Source organism: Theobroma cacao, chromosome 9, assembly GCF_000208745.1.
Source record: "Theobroma cacao cultivar B97-61/B2 chromosome 9, Criollo_cocoa_genome_V2, whole genome shotgun sequence".
Taxonomy (NCBI): Eukaryota; Viridiplantae; Streptophyta; class Magnoliopsida; order Malvales; family Malvaceae; genus Theobroma; species Theobroma cacao.
In genome coordinates, this window is record NC_030858.1 from 13,132,952 (window position 1) to 13,146,522 (window position 13,571).

The 13,571-nt window shown below is 33.9% G+C and overlaps 2 protein-coding genes across 2 annotated transcripts; one reads left to right on the forward strand and one right to left on the reverse strand.

Annotated features, from left to right (window-relative positions):
• On the reverse strand, positions 509–949 carry LOC108663241. Its single transcript, XM_018126826.1, has one exon. The coding sequence runs from the start codon at positions 947–949 to the stop codon at positions 509–511; it is 441 nt and encodes a 146-aa protein (XP_017982315.1).
• Positions 7,988–12,177, forward strand: LOC18589264 (probable disease resistance protein At1g58390). The gene is made up of 3 exons (XM_018126827.1): positions 7,988–8,588; positions 9,311–9,633; positions 11,950–12,177. Exons 1-3 carry the CDS (start codon positions 7,988–7,990, stop codon positions 12,175–12,177), a joined length of 1,152 nt encoding a protein of 383 aa, XP_017982316.1.

A 13,571-nucleotide genomic window follows, 5' to 3' on the forward strand; every position in this document is an offset into this window, starting at 1 on the left:
AAGTTAAAGAGAAAATATGGAAGTAGAGAAAGAAAGAAAACCTAGAAAGTGAAAGGGAAGAAGGAGTGGGCTGATTTGTAAATTAGGGGCCCAAATGGGTGCCACGACGCTATAGCCCAAGTCTTATTATGGAGCAGGGCATCATGCGACACTACAGCATCGTTTTAATATTTTTAAAACTAGAAGCCCTACAAAACAAAAAAAAGAAAAGGAAAAATTAAATTCATGGAATAAATCATAAATAAGAAAGAAATTGAAAGTAAACATAAAAATCAAAATATGCCAAATAAAATTAAAGAAAAAATATACTAGGTTTAGAAACATGGGTTGCCTCCCAAGAAGCGCTCTTTTTATAGTCATTAGCTAGACTCTCTTGTAAGCTCATTTGGGATAGAAAAGATTGATGGACGATCATTGATGATCAATGTCACCTCCCAAATTTTAGAAACTTAGGCTGCCTCCCAAAAAGTGCTCTTTTTATAGTCGTTAGCCAGACTCTTTTGTAAGCTCATTTGGGGTTAAAAAGATTGATGGACAATCGTTGACAATCAATGTCACCTCCCCAATAATGCTTTAGTCGTTGCCCATTCACCTTGAAAGTTTCATTTGTTAGTTCATCTATTATTTCCATTGTTTCATGTGGAACGACATTTGATATAATAAAGGGTCCCAACCATCTTGATTTCAACTTGCCCGAAAATAGCTTTAAGCACAAGTTAAATGACAACACATGCTGGCCTGGCTCAAAATGACGCTTAACAATCTTATGATCATGCCATCTCTTTGTCTTTTCTTTGTAAATCTTGGCATTTTCATAAGCATCCAAGCGAAGTTCGTCTATCTCATTTAGTTGAAGCAAACGCTTCTCATCGACTATTTTCAAGTCAAGGTTTAACTTCTTGATGGTATAAAATGCATTATGCTCCAACTCCACCAGAATGTGACACATTTTTCCAAATACCAATCGATATGGGGACATACCTATGGAGTTTTGTAAGCGATTCTATATGCCCATAATGCATCACCAAGTCTACTGGCCCAATCCTTCCTTGATGGAGATACCACTTTCTCTAAAATTCTCTTAATTTCTTGGTTTGACAATTCGACTTGTCCATTTGTCTGAAGGTGATAAGTTGTGGCCACCTTGTGTGTCACTCCAAACTTTGCAAGCAAAGCTGTAAAATATTTATTATAAATGTGGCTCCCTTTATAACTCACCATAGCCTTTGGTGGTTCCGAATCTAGTGAAAATGTTCTTTTTCAAAAATTTCAACATAACCTTAGCATCATTAGTGGGCAAAGTTGAGCCTTTCACCTACTTTGACACATAATCAATAGCCACCAAGATGTAACGATTGTTGAAAGAAGAAATGAATAGTCCCATGAAATTAATTCCCTAGACATCACAAATCTTCACTTCAAAAATGCTATTGAGCAGCATCTCATGTCTTCTTGAAATGTTTCCCACTCTTTGACAACTATCACAATGCAAAACCAAATTGTGAGCATCTTTAAAAAGTGTTGGCCAATACAAACTTGACTAAAGAACTTTGGCTACCATACTATCTCCTCCAAAGTGGCCCTTATACTTCGAAGAATGACAATGCCTCAATATGCTGTCAACTTCTTCCTTCGAAATACACCTTCTTAACATTCTATCAGTGCATTGCTTAAACAAAAAAGGTTCATTCCACATATAAAATCTAACATCATAAAGAAATTTCTTTCTTTGATGAAAATTTAAATCAAAAGAAGAAGTTTACTTACAATATAATTGACATAGTCAACATACCATGATAAATTCTTTTGACCAACAAATAATAATTGTTCATCAGGAAAGGTTTTGTTGATCAAAGTTAAGTCCTTACCTTGGTTATCATTCTCTAACCTTAACAAATGGTTTGCTACTTAATTTTTTGAGCCTTTTTTGTCTCTAATTTCCAAATAAAATTCTTGTATCAACAAAATCTACCTTATCAATCTTGGCTTGGCATCTTTCTTAGTAATCAAATACTTAAATGCAGAGTGGTTACTATAAACAACAACTTTTGTGCGAATCAAGTATGAACGAAATTGTCAAATGCAAACACAATAGTTAATGATTCTTTTTCAGTAGTAGTATAATGCATTTGAGTTTTAGTCAAAGTTTTGCTTGCATAATATATAGAATGAAAAACTTTTTCTTTTCTCTATCCTACACTACACCCACAACATAGTCGCTATCATGACACATAAGCTTAAATAGAAATGACCAATCAAGAACTACAATAATGGGTACAGATGTCAATTTCTTTTTCAATTCTATAAATGTAGCATGACATGCATCATCAAATTTAAATGGAACATCTTTTTCTAAGAGATTACACAAAGGTTTAGCAATTGTAAAAAAAATCCTTAATGAATCACCATTAAAAACTAACATGTCCGAGGGAACTCCTAATTCCTTTTACCGAAGTTGTTGGTGGAAGCTGCTTGATTGTCTCTATCTTTGCTTTGTTCACCTCTAATCCTTTGCTTGAAACCTTGTGACCAAGAACGATACCTTCTTGTAGCATAAAATGGCACTTCTCCCAATTTAGCACCAGGTTTGTTTCTTTACATCTTTTCAAAACCTTGTCAAGATTCAACAAAGACTCATCAAAATTACTTCCAAAAGTAGAGAAGTCATCCATAAATACCTCTAGTGTTTTTTCCACCATATATGAAAAAATAGCCATCATGCATCATTGGAATGTGGTTGAGCATTGCAAAGTCCAAATGGCATCCTCTTAAAGGCAAAAGTGCCATAGAGACAAGTGAAGATTATGTTTTCTTGATCCTCTAAAATTATTGCAATCTGATTGTATCCTAAATACCCATCCAAGAAACAATAGTACTCCTTTCCAACTAACCTATCCAACATCTGATCAATAAATGCTAAAGGAAAGTGATCTTTCTTTATGGCCTTGTTGAGCTTAGTAGTGTTGGCTCCATTAGTGTTTGATGATAATGAAACATTCTCATTTCATTTGTGTCTAATATTTTTACTTGAGTGTGCAGGACAAAATTGTATGCAAATAAATATTCAATCATTAAAATGCACATATCAAAGAGCATAGAAGTAAGGAAGTCACATTTGACCAATAAGATAGAAGCCCCTTAGTTGATTAAGGAAGATTTAGTCAGCTAAGATTCAAATTGGAAGAATGGCGAGCTAAAGAGTGTTGAGAAATAGAACCAACTTAGTCTACCAATAAATGGGTTAGTCGGCTAAGTGCACATTGCCAGAACTGTCAGAAACTGGGAATAGAAGACAGAGACGACTTAGTCAACTAAGATATCGGTTAGTCGACTAATAGCATTCTGCATGCAAGTTTGAACTCTACACTAAAGGACAGTTTAACGGCTAGAACCAACTCCCAACTGTTTTCAACAGCTAGCAAACTATCAAACTTCCATCAGAGTTATTTCTCCAAGTATAAAAGAGGGTTTCAATAGCTAAAAATGTATTGAAGGCTTCCAAGAACACAAAAAGAGCTGAAAAATTAGAGAACACCTGCTGCTCATTTACTGCACTCAACTCTTATCCTTTGTAATTGTTATCTACACTTCATTTGTACCACTTAAATCAACCTTGTGATCATAAGTACACTTTTTTTACTTCTCTCTTTATGTTCTTAGAGTGAAAGGGTCACTCTAAGGGGTTCAATCAAGCTAGGATTGCTTGTTTGTGTTAAGGTTCTAACTTAGCCTTGAAAAGTTAAGTGTTGGGTTATAGTTGAGCTCGGGAAAAACTATTGTGAAAGGTTTTGGCTAAGCCTGGTAAAAGTCATTGTAAAGCTTGGTGAAAGCTTGTGAATTTCACCATTCTTAGTGGATTGATTAGAAAATCCTTGGTTGAACAATCAAGGTAGTGGATGTAGGTCTTGGATCGAACCATTATAAATAGCTGTGTGTTTGTCTGTTCTGTTTTCAGTTTTTATTCATCTTTAAGTTCATTCTTTTATTATGTATTTGTCTCAAATTAGAGGTTAATCTTTGAAAGAGCTAAATTATACTATTCACCCCCCCTCTAGCACATTTACTTGAGACCAACAAGTAGTGCATGCTAACTCTCCATCTAGTTACTATCTTTGTGGGAGCAAGCTCATTGTTTTCATTTGTAACCACCGTTATCCCACCTTTTTTTGGTATATATTGCACCAAACTTACCAACGCATTATCCAAACTAGGATAGATGATGCCAACATCTAGCCACTTGATGATCTCTTTCTTCACCACCTCCTTCATGATTGGATTCAATCTTCTCTGATGCTCAATAGAGGCTATGTGATTATCCTCTAACAAAATTTTATGCATGCATATCAAAAGAGTTATCCCCTTTATGTCTACAATTGTCCACCCCAATGCCATCTTGTGCTCATTCAAAACTCTCAACAGCTTATCTTCCTACTTATTAGTAAGATCAGATGAAAAAATAATAGGAAAAGTAGACAAATCATCAATATATGCACACCTCAAATGATTTAACAATGATTTGAGTTCCAACTTAGGAGGTTCTTTAATAGACGACTTCACTGGTGATGAGGAAGAGAAAGAGAAATTCAATGACTTAAATTGTGTTCCCATGACATGGGATAAAGCATTCAACACATTCACACACTTTATCATAACCTCATTACTTGTCTCAAACTCAGCAACCATTGATGCCTTAAGTGGGTCAATAGGATGGCTTTCCCTATAAACTTTATTTGTGACCTTATCCACTACACTTACCACAAAACGCTCATCACGATCGTCAGTAAACTTTAAAGCTCTAAAAATGTTAAATGTTACCATTTGATCTTGCACTCGCAAGGCAAGTTATCCTTTCTCCACATCGATGAGTACTCTAGCAATGTGTAAGAAAGGCCTTCCAAGGATAATAAGAACCTCTCTGTCCTTTTACATATCGAGTACTATGAAAGCTGTTGAAAAGATGAATTTATCCACTATTTTAGTTTACAATAAACAAGGACTTTTAAAGTTATATAACTTTTTGTAATAAAAACTAATTGTCAAGTACCAAGAATAACCAATTCAAGCATAGCTCCAACTATTGGAAACTGAAAGCTAGTTACAACTCAGTCAACCAATCAAAACCTCAAAGGTTATTATTACAAAGTTGCTAGCAATGGAGCCAAGAAAAATAATAATAGAATCTTCACTTTATACCACCATATGACTTATAACAAATGTTACTAAGGTAATTCTCATCAACAAAGACTCAAATTCCCTGATGACATGTGTATTATTCTATATTTAACTTTCAAATAATAGCAAGTTTGAAGTCACAACAACAATTGTGAATGTGGAAGCACTAATTGAATGGTACTACGACGCTTGCAACCAATGTGTAGCATGCTTGTGATTCTGCATTGGTAAATTTTGGTGTCCAACACATGATGTAAAAACACTATTTCTAACGTACGTAAACTAAAGTATACTCTTTGTCAAATTCCATGAGAACTACTGTATCATAAATAAACAAACTGACATTTATTTTATATATTCCTTACAGAACGATTTTGGATCTTACAGTGGAAGATGAAACGGACAGAATTCAAATGCTTGCTTTTGGTGAACAAGCAAAAAAATTAATAAGTGCTACCAATACTGAGCTAGCTACTATCAGATCGATAGACAAAATGGTTCTTCTGACTCCTGTTAAGGCATTGATCAACATAGAAAGAACATTGAGGGTAAGACTAACAGGAAAAGCCATTGACCAAGGTTTGATAGTGTTCAAGATTTTTTATCGTAATAGATTCAAATAAACCTTGCATGAAAGCTCAAAATTTAAAGTAGCCACAAGTTTCGCGAGCCAGGGCCTAACACCCTCCAACACACCATTACTGACTATGGGACAACCTTAAATGGAAGTACCCCCATCCCCAACCATTACAAAAGTTTCCAATTAACTCTTTCCAAAAGAGTCATCGAGGGAAAAAAAATCAAAACTAAGTAGGTAAATTATATTAATGACATACTTTTTATTATAACTGCAATAGAACAATAGGAAAGAAACTAAACATATTTGATCAGTCTATTTGAATAGCAAATCCACCAAAACAACAACAACAACAACAATAAGGAAGCTCTTTTGAAAAAGGACCAATTGATTTTACCATAGCTGGAGCATATTTTTTGTAGCTCCATTGTATCATACTAACTATGGTAAAAATGAATAGACAATCAAATAGTTATTTTGTTTTGTACAGCAATGTTTATTGGCATTTTGTCCACATCTCTTGAACAATTTCATCTCCACAACAAATGATGTGTATGCCAAATTATATAGAACATTTTTTTGCAAATTTCTATTTGCCACAAGCTATACATGAAGGGTCTTGTAAAACACTCTTAACATTTATTTAATGTTCATATGTATGAACAATCTAACTTTCTATTTTGAATATCTTTTAAATGCTGGCTGATAATAGATTGTTTGATACCTTTCTGATTATCTTGTTGGTCTTCTCAAATGGCTACCCAATTATGTTTTCTCATGCATGGTTAAATTTTTGCATCTACCTACATATTTTTATATTCTTGTGCATTGTCTATACACTTACTTGATCTATGACATTCATTACCTGAAAGATATATCTATTGTTTTGAAAGTTTGAAATAAAATATTTTTTTCAAATAAATTTCACAATTTTCATAAATTCAATCACCCGCAGCAACGCGCGAGTTAACTACCTAGTATTAATAAAAACAGAATGTTAATTTAGGTATTAAATTTCATATGATATGATTATATTATATCTATCTACAGGTCAGGTTTAGGATAAATTTTTTTAGATCTAGGTTCAACTTGAAATATTATTATATTAATCATTTTTTTATTAATTTTAATTTTAAAATATTTTAATATTTTAATTAAATTATATCTAAATAGGTAAGTTGAATTTGAACCTAATTTTTAAGGATATCAATTAAGCTCAATCTGGTTCAATCTATGAATACCTAATTTAACCCATAGATATCTATAAGCTATATAAAGACAAAGCTCAAGGTATAAAAACTGAAAGTGTGGTTGAAAAGAAAAAAAAATTTCAATGACCATCTAATCGAAAAGATGAGAATGGTGAAGTGAAGTCTCCCTTGATTAAAAATATAAGATCTAATTACATAATTAGTCCATGTATATTAAAATGGTAGATTTAATCTTTGCATAATGATTTGTACAATTAAGTTCCTATACTTTCCAAAATTGACAATGGTAGTCTAATGTATTAAAAATTTTCTATTATCTATGCTAATATAGCATTTGGTTATGTTAACGTGACATTTTCTTATTAATATGACATTAAATTTAATGACATAGCAAAAATGATGTGACATTTCATGAATAGTGTAATACTAGTGCCCACATGGCATGACCAAGCACTAACATAGATTTGTAAGTGCAGACGTGAAATTATTTAATATGAGTTAATAGTTTTAAATAAGTTTGGAAAAGAAACAAATCAAAAATATGAATAAGTTTCTAAAATTTAGGAAAAGAGTGTTGTGAAATAGAGAAAAATTGAATTTTTGTGCTCCATAATTTAAAGTCGTGAAATAGATAAAAAAAATACCTCATTTTCAATATCACATCAGTAAGAAAATGTCATATTTTTAAAAAATAAAAAGACTTAATGTTTACAAATAATTGTACATGAATTAAATCCAATATTTTATCAAAGTATAAAAACTAATTGCATAATTTAATCAAAATATAAAGATATGGAATTGTCACAAAGTCATCAATTTTAAGTGAGAATTTAGTCTGAAGGTGGGGGCGGTATTGGACTTTACCTTTCACCGATAACGCGTAGACTTCGTTGCAAGTGGTATCGTTTGTTGTTTGCTTCTGTCCTTGCATTTCAACTTTCAATGTTCATAAATTTGTACAAAAATAATTCAGGAAGACATTGAGAAATTAAAAGCCAGAGACGGAGAGAGAGTTTGTCAGAAAAAAATGGCTGAGGTAGCTGTGAGCATAGTTATTGCTTTGTTCGATGAAAAGTTGGAACTACTAAGAGTTCTTCATAAAGAAGTTGAAGACATCAAGGTTGAATTGGAGTTCATTGCCTCTTTCCTAAAAGAAGCAGATGCAAGGGCGTCTAAAGCAGATCACACCGATAGTGTGTTGAAAACGTGGGTAAAATATGTAAGGGAAGCAGCTTTCCAAATAGAAGATATCGTTGATGAGTACATGCTTCATTTAGAAGAGCACCGTGATCAGCGTGGATGCATGGCTTCCTTCCAACGAATAGCTCGTCTTATCAAGAATCTAAAAAAGCGTCATGGGATAGCATCAAGGATTCAAGATATGAAAAGATTAGTGCTTGAACTTGGCAGAAAAAGGGAAAGATATGGCTTCAACCTCTTAGAGCAAGGAGAAAGAAGCTGTAGTGGTGCTGAGAACAATACAATGCGCGACCCTCGAGTGGGTATCCATTTTGTGTCGAATGATTCGCTTGTGGGTATTGAATCTCCAAAGAATGAGTTAATAAGTATGTTGGAACAAAGAGTCTCTACGCGCATGGTAATTTCATTTGTGGGCATGGGAAGAATTGGTAAGACTACTACTCTTGCCAAGAAAGTTTTTGATGATCAAACTATCTTGGGGCACTATGATTGTCATGCTTAGATTACAGCATAGCAGTCGTACAAGCCCAAGGAGTTGCTAAAGAGTATGATAAAACAATTTTTCGAGGCAAGAAAAGAGCCCTCTCTCACCGGAATTGAGGCAATGGAAGAAAGCATGCTCATTAGCATATCCAGGGCATTTTTAAAGGAAAAGAGGTACCTCATGGTGTTTGATGATGTGTGGAAGGAAATCTTCTGGCTGGAAGTAGAATATGCCTTGTTGGATAATAACAAAGGCAGCAGAATTATGATCACAACAAGAAATGTCCAGGCTGCTAAATTTTGCAAGAAATCTTCACTTGCTCATGTCCATGAGTTGAAATCTTTGTCTCCAAGATCAGCTCAACAACTGTTATGCAAAATTGCATCCCAGTTTGACCAAGAAAAGCAATGTTCTTTGGAGTTGGAGTCTATCTTTCGACATTATCAGAAGGTGTGAACGCCTACCCCTTGCAGTAGTTAGCCATGGGAGGACTTTTATCAACCAAAGGGAAGAATGCTTCAGAGTGGAAACGTTTGTGCAATAGTCTCAATGCACAATTGGATAGCAATCCACATCTCACATATGTCAAAAAGATTCTTTCACTGAGTTATCTTGATCTGCCTTCTTACCTTAAATCTTGTTTCTTGTACTTGTGCGTTTTCCCAGAGGATCACTCCATTAATTATGCAAGATTAATTCGGTTGTGGGCTGTAGACGGTTTTTCTAAGAGAAAGCAAGGCATGACACTAGAAGAAGTTGCAAGAGAATACTTGATCAAGCTCAATCATAGGAATTTGATTCAAGTTGCACAAATTGATTCCATTGGCAGAGTTAGAGAATGCCGGGTCCATGATTTGATGCGTGAGGTCATTCTTTCAAAATCTGAAGAACTAAGTTTAATCCAAACTCAACCGGGATATCTGACAGCTACTGATGGAATAGGCCGACATCTCTCCATCTCTAACAGAGCAAATAATTCTTCAATGAGTGTTGGAAACTTCCAAACTCATTCAATTATGTTTTTTTAGGTAAATGCCTTACCAACATCATTATTTACTATATTGTCCAAAAATTTCAAACTATTGAAAGAACTGCATTTTCAAGGAGGTCCACTGGATTGCATACCTAATGAGTTGGGATATTTGTTGAATTTGATGTTAGGAACGGCATGATTAGAGCATTAACGCAGCGAAATAAAAAAAATTGAAATAAAAATAAAACCATGCCTTCTACCTTTGGATCACCTTGGTTGTTTAATGCAAAGTTATGTACCACATAAAATCAAAAAAAGAATGTACCTTTCAAAATGATATCGTAATCAAATAGATTCCTTTTGGTGACAAAACACAAACACCTTTGGTTTAAAAGAATCCCAGCCACTCAATCGCTTGGCCTCCAATGATGCACATACGATTGCAATGGATCCTTCTCAAGGAGAGAGCTTTATGCCACGGGCTTGTGCTAGCAAGTGGACAATGATTTATCCTCTTTTCTTCTTTGATTCCAACAAAGAATCAAAGGAGAAGTTTTCAAAAGAAATAAACATCTCAAGAGTGGCAGCACTCAAGAGAAAAATCCTTCTCCACTAAAAAATAATGGCTATAATGTGATATTTATATCTAGGTTTAACTTATTAAAATTTGCAAAATAAGTCCTTAATATTATAACAATTATAATATTTAACCAATACCTAATTAAACTCTTTTAATTAGGTCCTTAATAGTTAAAACCTAGAATTTGATTTAAGTCTAACTTAAATCATCACACTTTCAATTTAATCCAAATTGCAACCTTTGTGTTACCCATTAGGTTCCTAACATGTTGGCAATGGAATTGAATTATAATATTATTAATTAATTAATTTAAATGAATCATATTCAATTTTAAATTAACTAATTCAATTTCATAGACCATGATTGGCATCTAGCAATGCATCATGGCCACCCAATTGTTAAGAGAGTCAAAGGATTCTTTGACAACCTTTCAGTGTACAGTTTTTCAGTATAATTCATTCTCTCATCATATATCTTAAAGATGATAAGAGCTTGGTGCAGTGCCTACTCTTATTGATCTTCATATTTGTTCTTGCAATTAGATCATTAGCTTTATAGAGATTTATGAAACTCATTTCATAATCTACTAATCACCTTGGTCAAGGATTTGATTAAGCTAATATCAACCAAGAACTAATGAGATATTTCCCCTTGAATCACTTGGGGTGATGATTCCTATCTTGACCACTCATTTGCCTTCACATGCTTCATGCTATACCCAAAAGCATCATGTTTTGGCATCCTTGGTTAAGCACCCAAAGGGATGAAATCAAAGCATAGCACTCCACACATAAGACAACCTAGTGTCTCAAGTCTAGGGAGTATTTACACAACTGACACATGAGAAGTATTGCATAGACACTTGAGTGAAATACTAAATGCACTTCTCATGGCGGGTCATGTTCAGTAAACTGCCTCTCCCATGGCAAGCACCCACATGCTAATTCCAAGTATCTCTATATTTCAACCTATGAGAACGATTACTTACTTCACAAGTAAGGAACATAACATGTGCCAATCTTTGAGCATTATTGATGCCCCGTCTCAATAATACAATGATCAGGAACTTTTAGGAACAATGTTTTAATGCATAAAGATCTCATAATTGTATCCCAATACAATTCCTTTGCAATGCATATATAGTTCCATGGGCTTTATCTACATAAGTACAAAAAGTAATTAAATCACAAACTTATGGATAAAGAACTACCTCAATGTTATTATGAATAACATAATGTTATACATGAATATCTCAAAATTGCAATTCTCATGCAACCACAGATTGGCTTGTAGGGCTTATACTAACATTTGAGATATTTAAGCCTGAGAAGTACAAAAGTAGATACGCTTCCCAAGTCCATAGGTAAGTTGCATAATCTTCAAATTCTAAATTTAAAAGGGTCTCTCGTGCATGAGTTACCCATTGAGATAAGTTAGGTTTGCAATTTGCAATACCTTGCAGCCTACTCTATAGACGAAGATGGAGATTATAATATCCATACTCGACAAAGGTTGAAGATACATGGAAATATTGGGAGTTTGCCATTTTTAGAAAAGCTTTACAACGTAGACATGGAGGCGCAAGGATCTGCTAAATTTGCTAGTGAATTGGGAAGACTGAAGCAGTTAAGAAAATTAAGGATTATTAATTTCAAATTAGAAAATGGGGTGGATTTGTGTTTTGCTATAGAGTAGATGGCTTACCTTCGATCACTGCATATTTCATCAATAAATGAGGATGAATTTCTTCAGTTGAAGTCATTGTCTTCTCCTCCCTCTTTGCTTCAAAACCTTAGGCTACATGGACGATTGTCGACATTGCATGATTGGATTTCTAATTTGGAAAACCTTGTTAGGGTTGGTTTACAATGGACTAGAATATCATATCATTCATATAAAATCCTTGGAGCTCTGCCAAAGCTATTGTACCCTTATCTATACAAGGGATACGATGGAGGTGAATTGCATTTGGAAGAATGACACTTTCAGCAACTCAAGTATCTTGGACTACTTGCATTGAATGGACTGAATAGATTGGTAATAGACAAAGGAGCTTTGTATAATACCCTATACTTTGATATGGTGACTAATAAAAACTTACCGGATGCCAATTGAGGTTAATTATGATGTTTAGAAATGATGACAGATGAAAGGAATAGTTTGGGATAAAATATTCTACACACGAGGAAATAATAATAAAATAATGATATTTTTATCAGAGAAGAATTTGTGAGATAAAAAGTGATTCAAAAGGCAATTGAGGCCTAATAAGGTATTTTGGGTACCAAGGGGACAAGAGGAGACAAGAGGAAATTTTTGGAATAAAATAATATTAAAATATTAATATTTTATTCAGTGTCAAAATTTTCCATGCAGAAGGGAGTATATGGTCAATCTAAGTGGGGGAGAAGAAGAATAAGAGAATTTTGGAGAAAAAATGACGTTAATGGGGCCGCGTGTCTTCATTAAGTAAAGATAGCGTGGGCAAATAAATATTTTAAATATTATGAGGACACCGCGTTGGAGTACAAACTTCATACTTTGTTTGTACATGTGTAGAAGAAGATAATAGAAGGAAGTTGGAGTTAAATAAGTGTTGGGATGACTAAATTAAAATGGAAAGAAACAAAAAAGGCAAAACGATAATTTTACGTGAAGTTTGGTCAAAGCTTCCAAAAGAAGCTTTGACTATGATTTTTTTTCAGCCCAAAACCGTTCTTATCCTCCCAGCAAGATATTTTCTTCTTCATTCTTGAAGCTTCCAACGACATTCTCTCATTCTCCCATGGAAAGCTAATTTCCTTTCATTTTCTTTCCTTGTTTTCTTTTCATTTCTTTTATCTCCTTGCTTCTTTCTTCTCCTAACTTCTTGTGCACCAAAGTTACAACTTCTAACCCCAATTTTCAGCACATATAAACTCTAGGAGAAGAAGAAAGAAAAAGAGAGGAAGGATGAAAAAGCTTGGTTTTGGTGTTTCAAGCAAGGAACGGTAAGAATTCTTACTTTTGGCTTGAGTAGTCTTTGAAAATGGGTTAATGACTTAGAGAAATGTCTTGTGGCAGCAAAGATTGGCTTGATTGGAGAAAAATTGATAACATATAAGCCAACAAACCCATGGGTACATGAAGGACTTAAAGTGGAAAAGGAAAACGGTAAGCTTAACACTATGTTTTAAAGCCTACGATTAGTTGAATATTGTGGAAAATTATGGTTGTTGAAAGTATCTAGTTGCATAAGCTAGTTGAAAATTGTTAAGATTGTATGGCATGTTGTTTGAAAGAAATGAAAAAGGAATATTGTGGATGGAGGATTGAGAAACAAAGTATTGAAAGTTAGATAGATAACGATGAGTGTAAACTAGGAAATAATCGAA

Coding starts and splice junctions, on each gene's coding strand:
- LOC108663241 (XM_018126826.1), bottom strand. CDS start 949: ATGTGTCACATTCTGGTGGAGTTGGAGCATAATGCATTTTATACCATC.
- LOC18589264 (XM_018126827.1), top strand. CDS start 7,988: ATGGCTGAGGTAGCTGTGAGCATAGTTATTGCTTTGTTCGATGAAAAG. Junction 8,589..9,310: donor TGTGGGCATGGGAAGAATTG/GTAAGACTACTA, acceptor GCGTTTTCCCAG/AGGATCACTCCATTAATTAT. Junction 9,634..11,949: donor CAAATAATTCTTCAATGAGT/GTTGGAAACTTC, acceptor GAATTTCTTCAG/TTGAAGTCATTGTCTTCTCC.